This window comes from Malus domestica, chromosome 13 (assembly GCF_042453785.1).
Source record: "Malus domestica chromosome 13, GDT2T_hap1".
Classification (NCBI taxonomy): domain Eukaryota; kingdom Viridiplantae; phylum Streptophyta; class Magnoliopsida; order Rosales; family Rosaceae; genus Malus; species Malus domestica.
In genome coordinates, this window is record NC_091673.1 from 4,192,236 (window position 1) to 4,211,426 (window position 19,191).

Genomic DNA, 19,191 nt, shown 5'->3' on the forward strand with positions numbered 1-19,191 from the left:
ATATAGATAGAGACATGCATTGATGGTATGTGGATGAGAAAATTAAAAAAAATCTTTTTGTGTAAAATTACTTTAATATCTATGAATTTTCTTTTCTAATATTTATCTCAATGCAATAGGGTGTAATAGTATTTTTGTTTGGTTCTTCTTCTCTCTTGATTTTGTGAATTGGGGATTTACAAATTTGGTGTCTATGATTGTAATTTCATTCTGCTATTCTGCAAGATCTAATGATGCGATATCAAGTTTGATTCTTTAAGTTTTTTTTTTTTTGGTTACAAATGGTAAAATTATTACCAACCGAAAACTTATAACACAAAGAGCCACACTAAAACATAAAGAAAAAAGGGCCAAACAAACTAAAGGGCCAAACAAACTACACACCAAGGTCCAAACCATATACATAACGCAAAAATGGACCTTACAAACTACACACAAAGGGCCAAAACAAAGGCTAAAGCCCAAAAACAAAGACACACCGAAAGAGAACCCTAGCCTTCTGCTACAACCGCCTCTAAGCACCGCACAAACAACAAGAACCATGTACACCAACTTACTCCAGAATTCTGACCAATCAACACCTCAGAGGCTAAAGCCCAAAAACAAAGACACACCGAAAGAGAACCCTAGCCTTCTGCTACAACCGCCTCTGCAGCACCACACGAACAGCAGGAACCATGTACACCAACTTACTCCAAAATTCCGACCAATCAACACCTCAGAGATGGGAGGAAGGAAGACCCCATGATCCATCAATGAAACCCTTTCCGACGGCAGCCACCAAGGAGAAGAAAACAAAGAGGCCTGTGAGAATCCCACAAGCAACACTGCTAATAAAGGCAGACCGAGAGAATGAGCTGGTGTGGACACCTAAGTCGATATGCAAACCGGAGCTCGACACACCTTCTCGTTGTACCATGATAGATCACGGTCAAAAGTAACTGCATACCAAATTTGGGTATAAATTGATGAAGGATGGAGCCAAATCGAAAATAAAGAAGATCGGATTTGTGGGGGATGGATGAAGGGTAGGAAGATGGGGGGATGGATTGGATGGATATGAGGAATTAATTGAGTAGGAATAATGGCAACAAGGACGCATTAGGTCGCACTAACCATGATGAATAGTAGGGGAAAAACAGTAACAGAAAAGAAGGGAGGGAAGAGCAAAAAGAAAAAGAAAAAGACTACCACCAACCCTAGCCATAGCTAGCGTCGGCGCCCGAATACAAAAACCAATAACGGAAACCTCACAGGCAGTGAGAAATACTTTCAGGGGAGAGAGTTAGGGGTGGTTTTGGTACATTATTGTACTATAACCTCTGTACCAATTATCATACCAAATATTTGGTACGGTAAAATCTATTACCATTACCGTACCAAGCTTTTGGTATACCGAATATCGGTATACCAAATAGTTTGGTTGGTATGGTATGCCAATGATAATTGCTACTTTGTTTTACACCACTTAGTTTACCCAAAATCTAATATTTTTTAATTAATGTAGAAGTGTAAAAAATATAGAAAAAATATATAAACGCTCGTAATGACAAGCTTTACAACTTTCGTGAAGAGCTTAACTTTGAAATTTGCCATTATAATCATATAAATCATAGATCAAAATTTAACCGTTGATTGTTGTTTACATTTACGCTTCATTTTTCTCATCAAATTTTGTTTTTTTTTTCTTCGGATTTTCTTTTTTGAAATCATGATCTATTAGAGGATGTAGGAAGATGAACGGTTTGAATCGTTGATATTATGTTCAGAGTTTTACGGTTAGTGAAAATATTGCTTGATGTTTATAAAGTTTCTACAAACTATATGACATCGACTCATATTTCAGTTAATCGTAAATATCAAAATGTGATATCAAATATTTGAACCTTTCATCTTCTTACATCCGCCAGATGATCATGTTTTCAAAAAATAAAATTTTAAAAATAAAATTCAGTAAGAAGAATAAAGCGTAAATGACATTCGACGATTAAATATAAATTTAAGGTTTATGGATTATAGTTTTGGATTTTGAAACTGACCCTTCATGAAAGTTGTAAAGCTTGTCACTACGAGTGATTGTATATTTTTTTTTTACATTTCTACAATAATTATTATTGATTTTATTAATTTTGCCCTCAAATAATTATATGAATAAATACATAATATAATATTAATAATATTGATAGATACGGTATACCACCGGTATTGGTTTTGGATACTAATACCGTACCGAAACAGTATGGTACGGTATAAATACCGTACTATTACCAATTGGTACAAACTTTTGGTAATAATTTGGTATGGTATAGTTGGTAGGACGGTTGGTTCGGTAATTTGGTAAAAATATTCACCCCAAAAAAGAGTCACAAAGGAGAGAATCCGCTTAGGGTCGATTAAGTCGTTATATCTTTTCTTTGTTGGTTAGTTGTGTTAGTATCTATTTTCTTGTTTCAATAAAAACAATAATTTCTGCTTGTCCCGAATGTCAAGTGTGTGTTAGGATCAAAGGCTGATATTCTAGTTCTTCTTGTCGTTATTCCTGCTTATTGATTGATGGTTAGTTGCTCATTTTAGTCACAACCTCTGCCAGATGAGTGGTGAATATGTTTGGTTCCTGAACTGAATGTTCATTTCCTAAATCAGCATAACAAGTTGCTGGAGTTGATGCTTCAATTGGTATTTCAGGTTCTCGAAAGTGTCATGATTAGTCCAAATTGGATCCTCTTGAGGTTTTTCTTGATTTTGATTTCCAATTTGCGGAGTATGGTTTCCAATTTTCTGGGTTGTTGATTCCTTTGTGTATTTCTGTGTTTACTTACCACTATATTATGTGAAGCTGTAGCTCTTAATGTTTTAACTCACATGAGTTTTGGGAGAATTAATGTTGTTTGCTGAATTTGGCAGGAAAAACTCGCTCTTAATTCAGAGCTTTTAAAAAATTAATCATGGTAAGCGGTGCTCTACTCTCGGGGCGAAATTTTAGCAGAATTACTTGACATGGGCTGCTCTCACACCGCATAGAACCAACGTGGAGACGAGTGATACCAAAATACAGGTAGTTTGCAAGAATCATGTTGTATGAACGACCAAATTCTTTTGCAACTCTAAGGACCCGCAAGGTTCTAGTTGACTTGGTAACTGTGAACACTATAGCTGATCAATTTTAACCATTCAATTATCTGTCTCATGATCTTTGCTGCATAAAACATTGAAAAGTATTCCTAATGCTGAAATTTGCATGTAGGTCCAGGCGGCTTATGGAATCCTCCCATAGAACTCAGAAGCATCACATTCTGGAGCAGGGGACCATGAAGGGAACCATGAAATGACTTTTCAAATATCCTGTGCTTTTGACGTTTTAATGTACATCGTATGAGTTGTGCGTTCTTTTTAAATTTTGAGGTGGAAGTGCTAATTTATGTCTTGTGATGATCGATCGCAAATGCTTAGATGTGCTTTGGTATCGAGAATATAATTTATTATTACTCGACACTAAAGAAACACGAATCGAAACAACCCTTCCTCCTATATTCAGCATCAACTGAAGACAGTGGAACATTCCTCATTTTCTTTGTATTATTGTAGTAGTAGATCAAACGATGAACGAGTTTCCATGTAAATTGCTCTTTATACTTGAGCTACAAATTCATTATTTTCCGATTAATTATTTATATTATATCTATATCTATTCTATATATATAAAGGAAGAAGCCCAAATAGGTGAAGCATTTCAAAATACCAAAAAAAACCCTTTCGTTTTCTTCACAATCAAACCCCAAAAAATCAGAAAATAAGGACAAACTGGTAAAAAGACATCCAAAACTCATCATCCCAAAGGGTAGTTTGATAAAAGCAGTTATCGAATTGAGTTGAGATATAATATGAAACACATTAGAACACGTTCCCACTCTTTCACAACTGCCCTTGCCAGTTTGAATCAAACTCCACTTCTCCCTCTTAACCTTTGGCCAACGTAAAACTGTTGGGAACCAGAACAAAAATACCAAGAGCAATACTGCAACTGACTCAAGCAAACTGGGAGAATAACTTGTTTATTGAATAGAAACGTTGGCTATTATATAGCCTTACATAGTTAACGAAACCCTAAAAAACAGCCCACGATCCACACTAACGGAAAGTGGTAACGTGCACGAGGACAAGTCTTCCTACATAATAGGAACTTATTGAAAAACAAAACAATCCTAAGTAATAGAGTCCTACAACGAAAAGGACAATCAAACTTATAAAAAACTCATTCATTTTCTTCCTCCATTAGTTCTTCAATCATCTCACGTATTCAAATATTATTTTTGTTTCCTTTTTTTTAGCAGTTTAAATTTATTTGGGATTTTTTTTAGTCCACTAGATTCTTCTATTGCTACTCAATTCTGAGATCTGAGCGTGCTTTTTTGAATTGCAGCATAAAGAGATGATGAGGATTTCAACCCATTTACAAATGATCCCAATGCCATTGGGTGTTTGAGTGGTATTTCGTTTCTATTGTCTCTGTCTTTTTGATCATATATTCTTTTGTGTTATTATTTTTGGAATATTTTGTATGTTGTCACACTCAAAATTGCAGGTTAGTATTCATATGTAAACAAATAAACTCCATGTTTGTCCCTTTGCAAAGCAATATTGCATAAGTTTTGATTTATTTCCAACTCAATTTTTCATAAACGGTTGTTACTCATAACTGCCCCTCATATTCATCTACCAGACTACCACACATGAATACGAACTCATGAAGAGAACAAAGGCTTTAAATTTCTAAATATATACCGTTGGTTTCTTAAGTTATTTATTTTGGATTTTTATTTTTATATCGCTCTCTCTTTCCCACTTCATTGTTTGGCTTTGTTGTTGGCATAATCAATCATAATGCTACTCTCTATGTTTTTTTTTTTTGTTTTTTTTTTATTGTTGTTCAATGCAGATTTTGGTTGGAACGCAAAGCAAGCATGCATGGACAATCATCGATAGGTTTTGATTATGATTTAATTCTTTATTGCTTTTGGCTAATTTTGTGTTTTAAACGATTTAGCTAATTATGTTTAGAGATATTGTTTCTCTCTATTTTTTATTGCTAATTGTTTACATGTATTATTTCTCTATGTTTTTTGCACTTTTGATATTCATACTATTCTCAAACACAACATCAGAAAAGAAATGAGCAGTTCTGCGAGGAGAAGATGGAATTGAAAGAATTGCAATGGATAATTCCTACAGATATATCTCAAATTTTCCTCCCGATATTTCTTGAACTTTTCGATTATTGGACAAAAAGAAGCAGGCCTGTCATGGTTAGTCAATAGCGATTTTCTAAGTTGCTGATTGTTTTCAATCTTTCTCTCACAGCCAAAAGAAAATCCTCAAAATGTTGGTACTTCTTCACGATTCCTGGACAAGCATCAAACGTAACCAATTCCATTTCAGCAGGATCAGCTACAAAGGTAGAGTTCTCTTCCACAAAGGTCAGCATTCTCGGGAACTTGACACCAAGGCACCTATATGGCAGGATCCATTATACTTCCCCGGTAGCCCACGTCCTCGTACGAGGCCATTCAAATCAAGGGCTCAATACATTAGCTTTCAGCATGACAACAAGATTCTGCCATCTAAAACTGTGAATAATGCCCCTTCCAAAGAGTTTCCAACCCTATATCCCACAACTACACTACCATCACGAGTAATGGAATGAAGAATACCTACTGGTGAGTGATACTTTCTTCAAGCGTACCCAATCACCACCTTCCAAGCCAAAAGTGGTCTGCTTAATATTCCTTAATTTGATATATATAGTACCTGCTTAATTTTCCTTAATTTTCTTGCTAGTTCTTTGGTTTAATTTTCATTTCTTGTTACCTTTTCACTTTGGGTTCGCAGGACGTGACATCCTCAAAGTCTCAGTGATAATATCAATCATGCTTTTATTTAAGGACTTTGTACAATATCTTTTGTTTTGTTCGGGTTTCATTCCTTTAAATTTTTTGTTCAGTTGTTATTCAATGATGAAAATAGGATGTCATACATGTTTGGTATTCATTTCACAACTTCGCTGATGTTCACTGAACTATTTTTCTGTACATGGCATGCTTCATGTTTTTTCAAGAACAAAAGTATGAAAAGTAGACGAGAGATCTGTTGTAACTGTAATTGCTGCTCATCTTTATTGTCGTATGTTTTTTTGCTATCTCTGATTCCTGTTACTCGATTTCTCTCCCAAAACATGTAATTATGTACTGTTGTAATACAATAACGTATTTATTCTATTACTGTTTTCACTAATATGGTTATGCGGCTTATGCTTTTTCCTTTGCATATTTACGAAGAAGGATAGAGGTGCTGAGGGATTACATGAGTCTCTGGAAGTATCACTTCAATGTATTCCTAGGAAAAGAGTGAATCTCATTTCATAATTTCATTTTGGGCATAAATTTATCTTTGTAGACTATTTAATGACTAAAGTTGTTCATTGTAGCTTGAATTTGTTACAATTAAAATCAAGTTCATTCACAAAGATAAATTCAATATATATTTATTTATACAAGCTTTGCATTACAATGAAATATTCAACGAGATAACCCCAAACAAATATGGGGATAAATTCCATAACTCTTATTATCATTCACTTTCTTTCATTTAGGAAGACATGTTAGCTAAAGAAACAAAGAGATTGATAATCAAGAAGTTTAACATGCATCAGAGTTTATTATCAAGTATCAACTAACTCAACATATTTTTAGAGGCGCGTAGTGCTTGTGATTAAAAAAAGGCATTTCGCATACGCTCACTCACATACGTGTGAGCGCATGCGATGCGAAGAGGCTAGTAATAAATAAAGTAAAATCATTGGGCTTGGAACCAGTACTCACCACCATTTCACATGGAGGGAAATCATTGGGCTTTATTTTGTCTCACTTTGTAACCTATATGCGTTTTACGTCTTATTTATCATGTTTTATTATCTCCAACACACATGCGCATGTCAAAAGGCTAGTAATAAATAAAGTAAAATCATTGGGCTTGGAACCAGTACTCACCACCATTTCACATGGAGGGAAATCATTGGGCTTTATTTTGTCTCACTTTGCAACCTATACTTTTTTTATATCTCACTTTATCATGTTTTATTATCTCTAACACATTACTCCATCACATAAACCGTTAGAATGCTTATGTGGCATAAACATATTATAATTTTTGTGATTAAAAAATTAAAACATATAATTCGAAATTATTAAAGAAAAAATTGTAAACACGAAATTTTTTCTAATTATTGATCAACATTTATTTCACCGAAATTTCGATGTCTACAAAAATATTTTTGAAAAAAAAAACCGTGCGTGCACATGGAAATGGGTGTCGGGGTGAGATTGAGAGAGATGGAATAGGGAAATTAACCGGTAGGGGCAGGTGATGGAGGGGTACGGAGAGGAGGTGGTAGACTGGTAGTGGTGGTGGAGGGCGATGATGGCTGGTGATTTTTTGTTTATTTAGTTTTAACTCGCATTCTTTGTACTAGCCTCTCTGCACGCGCTCATGCACGTGCGGAAGGTTCTTTTATGATTACGGCGTTCTATGCGCGACTTATACAATTTAAATATATTCATCTACGTGGATTTGAAAAGTGAATTAAACATCAAAAGAATTAATGTAACCTTATAACTCTCTAGTTCCAGCAAATTGGCCAAATAAGATTTCAGCATCAATTAGACTATTCCAAACAATGTTTTCACCAAAATTTAATGATAAAAATACCACAATAGAAGTTTAACATGAGAGAAAGAGTCCACCTCTACCTCTAAAATGATAATCCTATCATTTCCTTGCATACTTGATGTCTTTTAAGTCCACCTGCTAGATGAAAAAAAAAAACATAAGACTGGTAACACAATTTGAATGAAAAGAGAGTTCTCAATCATGGAAAAATTCAGTTTCATGTGAAAAACATTTCAGGGCTTGACAATGGAATATTGGAATTTGCATTTGATTCAAATAAGTAAACTGATAAAGCAAAAGGTAACATAATCTATATCGATTGAATTATCCATCCAAAAAGACATAATTTATATCGATTGAATTATCCATCCAAAAAGACATTTGAACGAATAATATTTTTAAGGATCCAAACAATCATTAAACTAAACAATTAAAAAGTAAAAACAGCAAAGCATTCATTGAAGATATATATATATATATATATATATATATATTATATAACGTATTTGGTTCTTTATACCTAAAAGAAAAACATTGGCTTTCTTGTATGCACTAAAGTATGTATAACTGTCGGAAATTACAATCTATAGAGACTCAATCTCAGACTCAATAGACATTTAAAGGAAAAGTAATGAGGAAAATAAGTAGTGGTTTTACCTATACTCCATGTGCGGACTCCAATTTCCTATCACAATTCAAAATTCAAGAGGCCTATAAATCAAACATATAGGAAACGACTAGCAGAAGAAAAAGAAAAACAACTGAAGTCAAAATAGCATCTAACAAATCATTTAGAACCATCACAGAAAACAATTTTTGCATATAAGTAATTTAACGGAATACCATCAGGTCATGCATATATACAACGTACCCAATTAGGTAAGTAGCACATCAACAATTGATGATCAAAACATTAGTCAGCCTCAATTGCTTGAATCTAATTAACTCACAATAAACAGTCCATTTGATACACGGGCTGACTGTCAATTTTATAAAAGTATCGTTCTGTACAGCTCAAAAACAAAGTGATAGAATAGGCAAAAACTATCTCATGGACAAATGCAACATTTAATATAAAATTAAGAAATCGTGAGCCACATCCTTCCCTTATCTCAACCATTAGTCTGTCTAAACCCGAAATTTGTAGAAAATGTATCAAAATAACATGACTGTACTCTACCTTTACGACCAATTGTAACAATCAAAACATGGTCCTGCAAGCATCCACAATAATCAGCACAACGCCAAAAAAAAAAAAAACTAAAATACCAGAAGCAGTATTTAACATAAATACCAAATTCTGGCAGAAACGGATAGAAACGTACATATTTGGAATAAAAATGGAATGTTTGAGTATTTAAATCTTACCCTTAACACTTTTAAAATGCAGTGGTCTAGATGCCAAGAAAAGCTGCAAAACAGAAATCCAGGCACAAAAACTTTCACAATCTTTATAATAATTAATCAACAAACAATGACACATTTGGGTGAGAAATAGAACACGTTGAAACAAACAATCAACAAATTTATATTTTGATTTCAGACCAAACCAAATTCATACTGGGAAGGAATCAATTAATTAAGCGTGCAAGTTAGCTTGCAATAATATCCGGATAGTGTATAACTCTTTTTATTGTAATAACGTTGCTGCTAAATGCAATCCTTTTTAGTCCCGACATCGAAAAAGAGTCGAGAGATGGATTCGTTTAAGCACTTGGTTCGAGTTTGTACAACAGGGGAACAATAGGTATAGTTGCAAGCTTCATTTTTCTTTTTCTATTTTATTGAAGCTTTTGGTTTTTGCGACGTTCTCCTAAAAGATTGTATAATCCTAAACTCAAAAATGGTTATCGTTTCCCATAACCTCTTCCCTTTCAAGATAAAAAGAAATAGTAATAACCTTAATAATTAGAGTATGCATGTGTAGATGATTTGGATAGTTTGATGAACGTTTAAAGTTTACTCAGTTTCGGGCGAGTTTTATAGTTTTCCCACTGACCAGTTAACTTTGAGGATATTTTCCGGCCATCTCCGTCAACCATTGGGCTTCCAAATAGGTATAATATTGTTCTATACTTTCCTATCTTCATTTTGATATATTATGGGTCGAATTTGGTTAAGAAATAATTGAGTTACGAAGTTTTGAAAATTGCCCAAACTTCCGGCCAAGAGCTCCGGGACACTTAACTGAGTTTTTAATGGAATGACCAAAATGATGGATGGTGGACATCCTCATGGACCAAAGTGATGTGTTATGCAAATCTCATGGACTATTTTGGCTATTTAGCCGATTTTAAAATAAGCATTTGTACTGTTAGTGGGATTTTAAGGGTCTGTTTGGTATTTGATTTGGATCCAATGTTTTTCACTCTAAAACAAGTTTTGAGTCACAAATTTAAAATCTTTGTTTGGTAGTGGATTTGAATACAATTCTCAAAACCATAACTCAAAAATATCTGAAAACAAGGGTTATTGGTTGAAAACACAAAAAGTGTGATTTTAGACTTTTTATTTTATGGATTATCACTCATGTCTCTCTCTCTCTCTCTCTCTCCCCCTCTCCCCCCCCCCCCCTCTCCCATTTGATGTACTCCCTTCCTTCTTACCTCTTCAATCCTCTTTTCTCTATTGCCTTTCCAATCCCTTCCCACTTATATCCACCATAGCCACCACCTCTATCATTCTCCCTCCGGCCAAGACAAATCGATCTCTCCCGCCTCTTCAATCCTCTCTTCTTTGTTGCCTCTTCAATCTTATCTCTTCTCACTTGCATCCACCATAGCCATCACCATATCACCATAGCCACCACATCTTCCCTATGGTTGTTGGATCTCAGGTTTGAGACTGCCAACATGATTAGCCTTTGTCAACTCGAGTTTGGAGTAAGGAGTTGGTAAATAGCCAAAAGAGTCGCCGCTAGGAAAGTGAGGGATGCAATGGTCGGGAAATTGGTCTTTCGCCACTGGGGATGGGAGGGATGGGGTGGTCAGGTAATTGATTGGGCTGGGCTTTTGACTTTTTCTGTTTGGATTAGTTTTGAGAAATTTCATACCAAACAAGGTTTTGAATTTAAAACTGTTAAATCAAAACATGTGTTTTTAGAAAAAATTAAAATTTTGAGTTTCGTTCTCAAGTTAGATATCAAACAGACCCTAAATAATTTCTCTGTATTTTTTAAGACCATTGACATTAAACAGGAATTGGGAGACCAAATACTGACCTATAAAGCAGTCCTACAATTTTGGTGTCTGATTTCTGGGTTTTGGTTCGCTTTTTCTGATAAAGATTTGATCTTTGATCTAATGGGTTTTCAAATGCACAATTTTCCAAACTCTGGGAACTCGAAGAAGATCGCCATTCTTTCCACATCACTCCCTTTAAGTTCCTTCTGAGTTTAAGATTTTGAAGTTCGAGTCGAGCACTGAGCAGTTCCGCCATTGTTAAAAAGACTTCGATCGCCATTCTTTCCACATCGCACTCCCTCCAGGATCGAGCACCAACTCCGAGCAGTTCCGCCACAGGGATCGAGCACCGACTCCGAGCAGTTCCGCCACGGTTACGAAGAACTTGCGATCGCCATTCTTTCCGCATTACTCCCTGCAAGAATAAGATTTTGAAATTCGAGTTGAGCATCAAGTAGCGGCGCCATTGTTAAGAAGATCGCCATTCTTTCCACATCACTCCCGCTGCTGATTTCTTCTCGGCAATTTTCTGTTCTTCAAGGTATTTTTCCTTCTTTGCTCTTGATTTTTTGAATTGGGGATTTTTACAATTCTGTTGTGCCTAATTTATGGGGTTTTGCTGTTCTTCGTTCTTGATTTTATGAATTGGGGATTTTTACAATTCTAGTGTGGTGTCTAATGGTTTTCTGTTCGTTTTTTTCTTCTTCGCTCTTGATTTTTTGAATTGGGGATTTTTACAATTATGTTGCTGTTCTTCGTTCTTGATTTTATGAATTGGGGATTTTTACAATTCTGTTGTGGTGTCTAATGGTTTTCTGTTCGTTTTTTTTCTTCTTCGCTCTTGATTTTTTGAATTGGGGATTTTTACAATTTTGTTGTGCCTAATTTATGGGGTTTTGCTGTTCTTCGTTCTTGATTTTATGAATTGTGGATTTTTACAATTCTGTTGTGGTGTCTAATGGTTTTGTTCGTTTTTTTCTTCTTTGCTCTTGGTTTTTCGAATTGGGGATTTACAATTTTGGTGTCTGATTTCTGGGTTTTAGTTCGCTTTTTCTAATAAAGATTTGATCTTTGATCTAATGGGTTTTCAGATGCACAATTTTCCAAACTCTAGGACCCCGAAGAAGACAACTGTGTCTAGAAAAGTACATTTTCTCGGGAGAGGCAAAGGCTCGAACAAACCAAAAGATGGTGCAACTCTAGAGGAGGGAGAGTTTGATCTCTACCGAACCAGGTAAATTTCCTACATTTTTTAAAATAAGCATTGATATTGTCAGTGGGATTTTAAATAAGCATTTGTATTGTTAGTTGGATTTTAAATAATTTCTTTGTATTTTTATAGGACCATTGACATTAAACAGGAATTGGGAGGCGAAATACCGATCTATAAAGTAGGAAGACAACCGGTTTTAGGGTCAACGTATCCTTCATATTACCGAATTGGGTCATTTCACCGGAGGGTCCCCAGGGATATATCAGACATCGAATACGAGATCAAATTGGCACTTTTTAAAAGCAACGCAAAAGAAGGAATCTTCCAAGTGAGGTTTCGTTGCTGGCAAGATTTTGGGGCCCGTCGCAGGAGTGTTTTAGTCTGGCCTAGAGATAAAGTGCTCAGGGAACTTCTTCCAATGCTTGAGTCTGTTACAATCGAGCAGCTAAGGTAACCCTTAATTTAAAGGAAAACTAATGAAAATAACCTGAAAACTTTGAGTTTTAATAATAAGGACAAAATAAAGGGTAAAGTGAATAGTATCATGATTGACTTTTTAGTGTAAAAATGTGGTTTTTCATTAAAGTGAACAGTACCGGATGCTTTTCGTTAAAGCTCCCTTAATTTAAGGGTCATTTTTGTTCTGATTGCTTATTAACCTAATTGTTAGATTAAAATCTTGTTTGTTTAAATATTTTGATCGAGGTTTCTAGCATCATTTAAGATATTTAACTCATTATTTTATGCATTTAATATCCCTCAAATTATGAAATTTAACCAAATTCAAATAATATTTTTAAAATATAGAATTGTGTAGTTAATCTGTTGAATTTTTTTTTTTTTTTTTTGAAGCAAAATCTGTTGAATTAAAACAGGGGTGATGTGCTTCCAGAAGCATGCTGGTTTGAAGATGGTTCCCATCTTCAAAGCGGCCGCAGGTTCTTCGTAACCATAGCGGAACTGCTCGGAGTCGGTGCTCAATCCTGGAGGGAGTGCGATGTGGAAAGAATGGCAATCAGAGTCTTTTTAACAATGGCGGAACTGCTCGGTGCTCGACTCGAACTTCAAAATCTTAAACTTAGAGGGAACTTAGAGGGAGTGATGTGGAAAGAATGGCGATCTTCTTCGAGTTCCTAGAGTTTGGAAAATTGTGCATCTGAAAACCCATTAGATCAAAGATAAAATCTTTATCAGAAAAAGCGAACCAAAACCCAGAAATCAGACACCAAAATTGTAAATCCCCAATTCGTAAAATCAAGAGCGAAGAAGAAAAAAACGAACAGAAAACCATTAGACACCACAACAGCATTGTAAAAATCCCCAATTCATAAAATCAAGAACGAAGAACAGCAAAACCCAGAAATTAGGCACAAAAGAATTGTAAAAATCCCTAATTCGTAAAATCAAGAGCGAAGAAGAAAAAAACAAACAGAAAACCATTAGACACCACAACAGAATTGTAAAAATTCCCAATTCATAAAATCAAGAACGAAGAACAGCAAAACCCCAAAAATTAGGCACAACAGAATTGTAAAAATCCCCAATTCATAAAATCAAGAGCGAAGAAGAAAAAAACGAACAGAAAACCATTAGACACCACAACCGAATTGTAAAAATCCCCAATTCATAAAATCAAGAACGAAGAACAGCAAAACCCCAGAAATTAGGCACAACAGAATTGTAAAAATCCCCAATTCATAAATCTTATTCTTGCAGGGAGTAATGCGGAAAGAATGGCGATCGCAGGTTCTTTGTAACCGTGGCAGAACTGCTCGGAGTCGGTGCTCGATCCTGGAGGGAGTGAGATGTGGAAAGAATGGCGATCAGAGTCTTTTTAACAATGGTAGAACTGCTCGGTGCTCGACTCGAACTTCAAAATCTTAAACTTAGAGGGAGCTTAGAGGGAGTGATGTGGAAAGAATGGCAATCTTCTTCGAGTTCCCAGAGTTTGGAAAATTGTGCATCTGAAAACCCATTAGATCAAAGATCAAATCTTTATCAGAAAAAGAGAACCAAAACCCAGAAATCAGACGCCAAAATTGTAAATCCCCAATTCGTAAAATCAAGAGCGAAGAAGAAAAAAACGAACAGAAATCCATTAGACACCACAACAGCATTGTAAAAATCCCCAATTCATAAAATCAAGAACGAAGAACAGCAAAACCCAGAAATTAGGCACAACAGAATTGTAAAAATCCCCAATTCGTAAAATCAAGAGCGAAGAAGAAAAAAACGAACAGAAAACCATTAGACACCACAACAGAATTGTAAAAATCCCCAATTCATAAAATCAAGAACGAAGAATAGCAAAACCCCAGAAATTAGGCACAACAGAATTGTAAAAATCCCCAATTCATAAAATCAAGAGCGAAGAAGAAATAAACGAACAGAAAACCATTAGACACCACAACAAAATTGTAAAAATCCCCAATTCATACAATCAAGAACGAAGAACAGCAAAACCCCAGAAATTAGGCACAACATAATTGTAAAAATCCCCAATACAACAGCGTAGTCGAATCCAATACAACAGCGTAGTCGAATCCAATGATGTTTGAAAAACTGTGAAATATCTTTGTTGTGAACTTTTTTTTTTTTCAAATATAAACAAGTTTTTATTATTTTTCTTCTGTCTAAATTATTATTTTTTCTTGTTTTTATCACTTGCTGGATTATTGTGTTTAACAAAACCAAATAAAATCAAGAAATGGACGCGTACTGTTACAGTTGCCATACGAAAGTGTATAACGGCGGCCACCTAGCTTCCTCCTTCAGCTTCCCGCGGTCTTCGGCGGCGCCTGCAACTTTCGGCCGCGTATACTTCGACGCTCCGAAACCCCGCCGTTTCCAAGTCTTAGCTCTCTCCGTTAAGCGCAGCCCCAAGCCTCAAATACTCCGCTCCCTCGCTTCACCACGATCCTCTCTCTCTGTGTTGAAATGTAAATTAAACAAAACTTTGGGATGAGATGCCTTACGTTGAAGTTGATCCGTCGCAATCGGGAGCTGACAGCTGGAAATTGGAACCAGTTGTTGATCTTCTGAAACAAGTAGCTGTTGGTGTTGTTCCTACTGATACTGTGTAAGTCTGTAAATTTATCGCACAAGTTTGAATGCCCGCGGTTTAAATTAGATTAGAATATCGCTCGAATGGAAAGAAAAATTTGTAACTTATAACAGTAATTGCATTGTAGGAATGCATTAGTTTGTGGTTTGAGAAACAACTCGGCAATTGAACGTCTTCGCCGGTAAAACCTTCTCATTTTTTAGTTCCGTTGTTCGAATTCGTTCAAAAGTTTCAATTTGTTTTTTAAAAATGCAGTCTTTGTTTCGTTGCAGAATCAAGAACATCGACCCTCTAAAGCCCTTGGCATCTTATGCCACTCCTTCCACGACATTGATACATATACGACAGGGTTTCCCCGCGGTGATGGCCAAGGTCACGCAAATTTTTTCCGATATGTTAAGCAATGCATACCCGGCCCTTGTACTTTCATCTTAACTGCAACCAAACAACTACCTAAAAATTGTATAAGGTATGGGATGGCAGATGCTGTTAAGATCTTGCTCTACGTCTTCCTTGTTTACACAGAGAGAATACTAACAACCTTCGTATATTTCATAACATCTTCCTTCTGATACAAGCTGGCTACTTGTAGTCGGTTCTCTACTAACCTTCTAACTAACCAACTTCTTACAACAATTATCAATCAAAAGAAGATCTTCCACACACTATGATTTTAGGGTATTTATTCGGCACCTAACAAACACTGCAAAACATCATGTTTGAGAAAATGAAAAAAATCATAGTAAAAATTCATACTTTCTATATGGTTCCTTTCAATTTAAATAAAAGTTAAAAACTTTAATCTGTGTAACTTCCAATTTATTTCCCGATTTACGAAATTCACGAACTTCTTCAAATTTTCATCTGGGTAACATGCAATTCAAATAAAAATTAAAACTCTCCATCTGGGTTCCTTAATGAATATTTATTACTAAAAATGGTAGCACACATTGTTAAAGTTGATCATGGTGGAAAATATTAAGATTGCGAAAAGGAAGAGAAAACAATTCTAAAAGAACAAACCGTGAGAAGGGATTGCATTGAATGGAAACCAAAAAGATGAACAAACGAAAAAAATGAAAAATAATAATTGAAATGGAAAATTAGAATCATATGATAAGAAAAAAAGTTATCGGGTTTTGGTTATTACAATCATAAACTGTGCAACCTTAGTGAAGATTGCACAGTTTATGATTGTAATAACCAAAACCCGATAACTTTTTTTCTTATCATATGATTCTAATTTTCCTTTTCAATTATTAGTTCAACTGTGCAACCTTAGTGGTTTGCAATTGGCATGCGCCACCAAAATTAACGACATTAAAGATGTTTTTCAAAAAGTATAAGACTGTCAAGTATACAAAACTTGCATAAGGTTCTCTATTTGTTTTGACATTGTTTCAAGTTTTAATTAGAGCGAAAGTCAAAGAGAGAGAGAGAGATATGTTTATCCTTATAAGGTTACATAGAAATATTAATACTGTATTGAAGGTATTAATACGATTGTAAATGCTATAGTTCCATATAGGGAAAGGCAGGAGAAAGAGTGGAAGAGGACATACTGAAATGTTATGTTCGTAGGCTGAGATGAGTGGCAGTGTACTGTAATATATATGTATACGTAAGTTGCAAGTGTTAAAAAATTAATCAGTTTGAAATCAAATATAAACCAAAGTGAATGTAAACTAACTAAAGAAAATATTAGGCCGGTAAACAGACAATCAATTGAAGAGAAAGAGGGAAAAATGATATGACTTCAATTTTTCTTGCGCATTCAGAGTAATTCCATTTGAAAAAGTAACATACCAAATCTGTATTCATACTTTATTCATAGGTATGTATAATTTCGGTTCTCAATTAGTTACACAGATACCACCTAAGTTGTTTTTGTGAACAGAAATTAAGATTAAATTATCAAGAAAAGAAAACACAGGTTTTTCATGGTGTAACTAACCGTACCAGTTTGTATTTAACAGAGGTTTTTTAGAGATCCAAAAGTATAAAAAATTGAGAAACAAATTAAAAGCTGGGATTGATGAACATTGTATACTAAAAATGGAAAACACATGTAGCCCTTTCAGACTTGTGTTAATTTGGGTGGAGGGGACTAAAATAGAGTCCAATTGTAAACACTTTGTGATACAGTCCTCTTAGGGCTGTAGAGAATTGGAAAGGTAGAGCAAAATGCAAGGCCTTCCTAATAATAAACTAGCCTCTCCGCACGCACTAACGTGCGTGCGAGAGGCATTTTTGCATCACGGGCGCTACGCGCCCCTAAAGATGTATTGTGTTAGTTTTTTTCCATTGTAATTGTCAAGATATACTTTAAATGTATTGTGCAAAGATGAACTTTTTTTTTTACCATACACGTCCTAAAAAGTTATCATGGTTATCATTTTACTTTACGTAAAGTAATGATTTAAATGTTATTCATGCTCATGCGAGAGACATTTTTTCATCACATGAGCTACGTGCCTCTAAGAATGTATTGCTTTAGTTGTTTTCTTATTTGCCCATCCAAAATTTTAAACTTTGAAATACTAACACTCATATTCTTTACCATGTAAATCCTAAAAAGTTGTCATGTTTTTCGTTTTCACTTTGGTAAGAGAGAGGCTTTTACCTGTTATTGATAAGTGCCCCCTAAGATATGTACTCTCTCATACATAGCAGTGTCTTTACCTGTCTTCTTTAACATTACCTTCGCAAGCATGTTATATTAACTTCTTTTCTTTAATATTACCTTCGCAAGCATGTTCCTAACCCTTCGAGACTATGGATGTTGAAATGCATCGAAGTTTCAAATAATGAGAAGATATGTGACATTTACTAACATTTAACAAACAGTATTGTATATATTTACCATGACCATAGTACAACATAAACTTACACCTTAATCCATGTGATAAGGAGTAATATTTTACAATATAAAGCTATCAATCTCATTGTTTATTTGAACCATCTCTCCATAATTGTTTCCTGTACAAATTTGTGGCTGATCCTGCAATTGAAAAACCCAAATGTGCAGTAAAAACAACCAAGAGAAAACAGAAGCTAAAAGAAATCACACTAAAAAAAAATCAATTGAAATTAAGCAATCACTGTGCACTTGATCGACCCTAAGGTGACATACAAATGCCAATTGCCAAAAAATTTAAGAAACCATTTTGAAATTAAGCAAACATTATTCTAATAAGAAAAAAACCTCAAATGTACAGTATAATTGAAATTAACTCCATTTGGAGGGAATTAAAGAATGCCAAAACCACAATAACTTCATATTACATTAAACATTTTGACTAATATGTTATAAGCACAACCAACTCATCCATATTAAGAACCCAACAGAAACATAAACCAAATGATGCAATCTGCCAATTAATTGTTCCGTGCATCAACTTGTGAACGAAAGGAAAGATATGAACAGAAAATAAATTCAACAAAACTGGAAAAATGAAGAGAAGAAATTCCACTTATGAAAGGTGGTTAGAAAAAAAAACCAAAATCAATCAAAGTAGAAGAAATTCCACGACCGACCTGCGTATTTATCCTATACAGCATTCGTTGTCAAACTCTTTAGTCAAAGCTCTACACATTGCTTATATCTGTGAGATGAATACGACAAACATTTGAGGTTGAATTAGTGAATCTCAAATACACTGGAAAAGAGAAAATGCAGACCACATCTTGATCAACAAAATTAGAGAAAATGGCAGATAAAAAAATAGAAAGGGAGATCGATTAGGTACTCATGATTAAAGGAAGATTAGAAATTTCATTAAAATAAAAAGAAGAATTGAAAGAAAAATCAAATGTAGAAGAAAATTCCATTAATTGATAAAACACTCACGATTTGTCAGATTCTTACAGCCTTACAGGAAGCTTTGCACTATGCACTTTTTTTGCCTGAAGCAGCAAAAGGCCCACTCCTCACATCATGATCGCCACAATTTAAAGAAGTCGAAGTAGTACAAAGTCTTGGCAGAACAAAATTGAAAACATAAAGCATA

At 34.8% G+C, this 19,191-nt stretch overlaps 1 protein-coding gene and 2 long non-coding RNA genes across 3 annotated transcripts; 2 read left to right on the top strand and 1 right to left on the bottom strand.

The window, feature by feature from the left end:
• The first annotated feature begins 5,595 nt into the window (after positions 1-5,595).
• Positions 5,596-6,045, top strand: LOC139190456 (uncharacterized). Its single transcript, XR_011574689.1, has 2 exons — positions 5,596-5,714; positions 5,887-6,045. It is a non-coding gene; the product is annotated as an uncharacterized lncRNA (long non-coding RNA).
• An 8,787-nt stretch (positions 6,046-14,832) lies between these two features.
• Positions 14,833-15,678, top strand: LOC139190457 (uncharacterized). Its single transcript, XM_070810774.1, has 3 exons — positions 14,833-15,196; positions 15,309-15,362; positions 15,454-15,678. Exons 1-3 carry the CDS (start codon positions 15,084-15,086, stop codon positions 15,614-15,616), a joined length of 330 nt encoding a protein of 109 aa, XP_070666875.1. The 5' UTR covers positions 14,833-15,083; the 3' UTR covers positions 15,617-15,678.
• Positions 15,679-18,039: 2,361 nt separating this feature from the next.
• Positions 18,040-19,152, bottom strand: LOC139190458 (uncharacterized). Its single transcript, XR_011574690.1, has 3 exons — positions 19,032-19,152; positions 18,719-18,786; positions 18,040-18,182 (listed from the first exon to the last, which is right to left on the bottom strand). It is a non-coding gene; the product is annotated as an uncharacterized lncRNA (long non-coding RNA).
• Between the last annotated feature and the right edge of the window lie 39 nt (positions 19,153-19,191).

Bases quoted from the DNA above. Each gene is read 5' to 3' on its own strand.
- LOC139190457 (XM_070810774.1), top strand. From the start codon at position 15,084: ATGCCTTACGTTGAAGTTGATCCGTCGCAATCGGGAGCTGACAGCTGG. The intron at 15,197-15,308 runs GTAAGTCTGTAA...ATTGCATTGTAG, and splicing joins GTTGTTCCTACTGATACTGT to GAATGCATTAGTTTGTGGTT. The intron at 15,363-15,453 runs GTAAAACCTTCT...GTTTCGTTGCAG, and splicing joins GCAATTGAACGTCTTCGCCG to AATCAAGAACATCGACCCTC.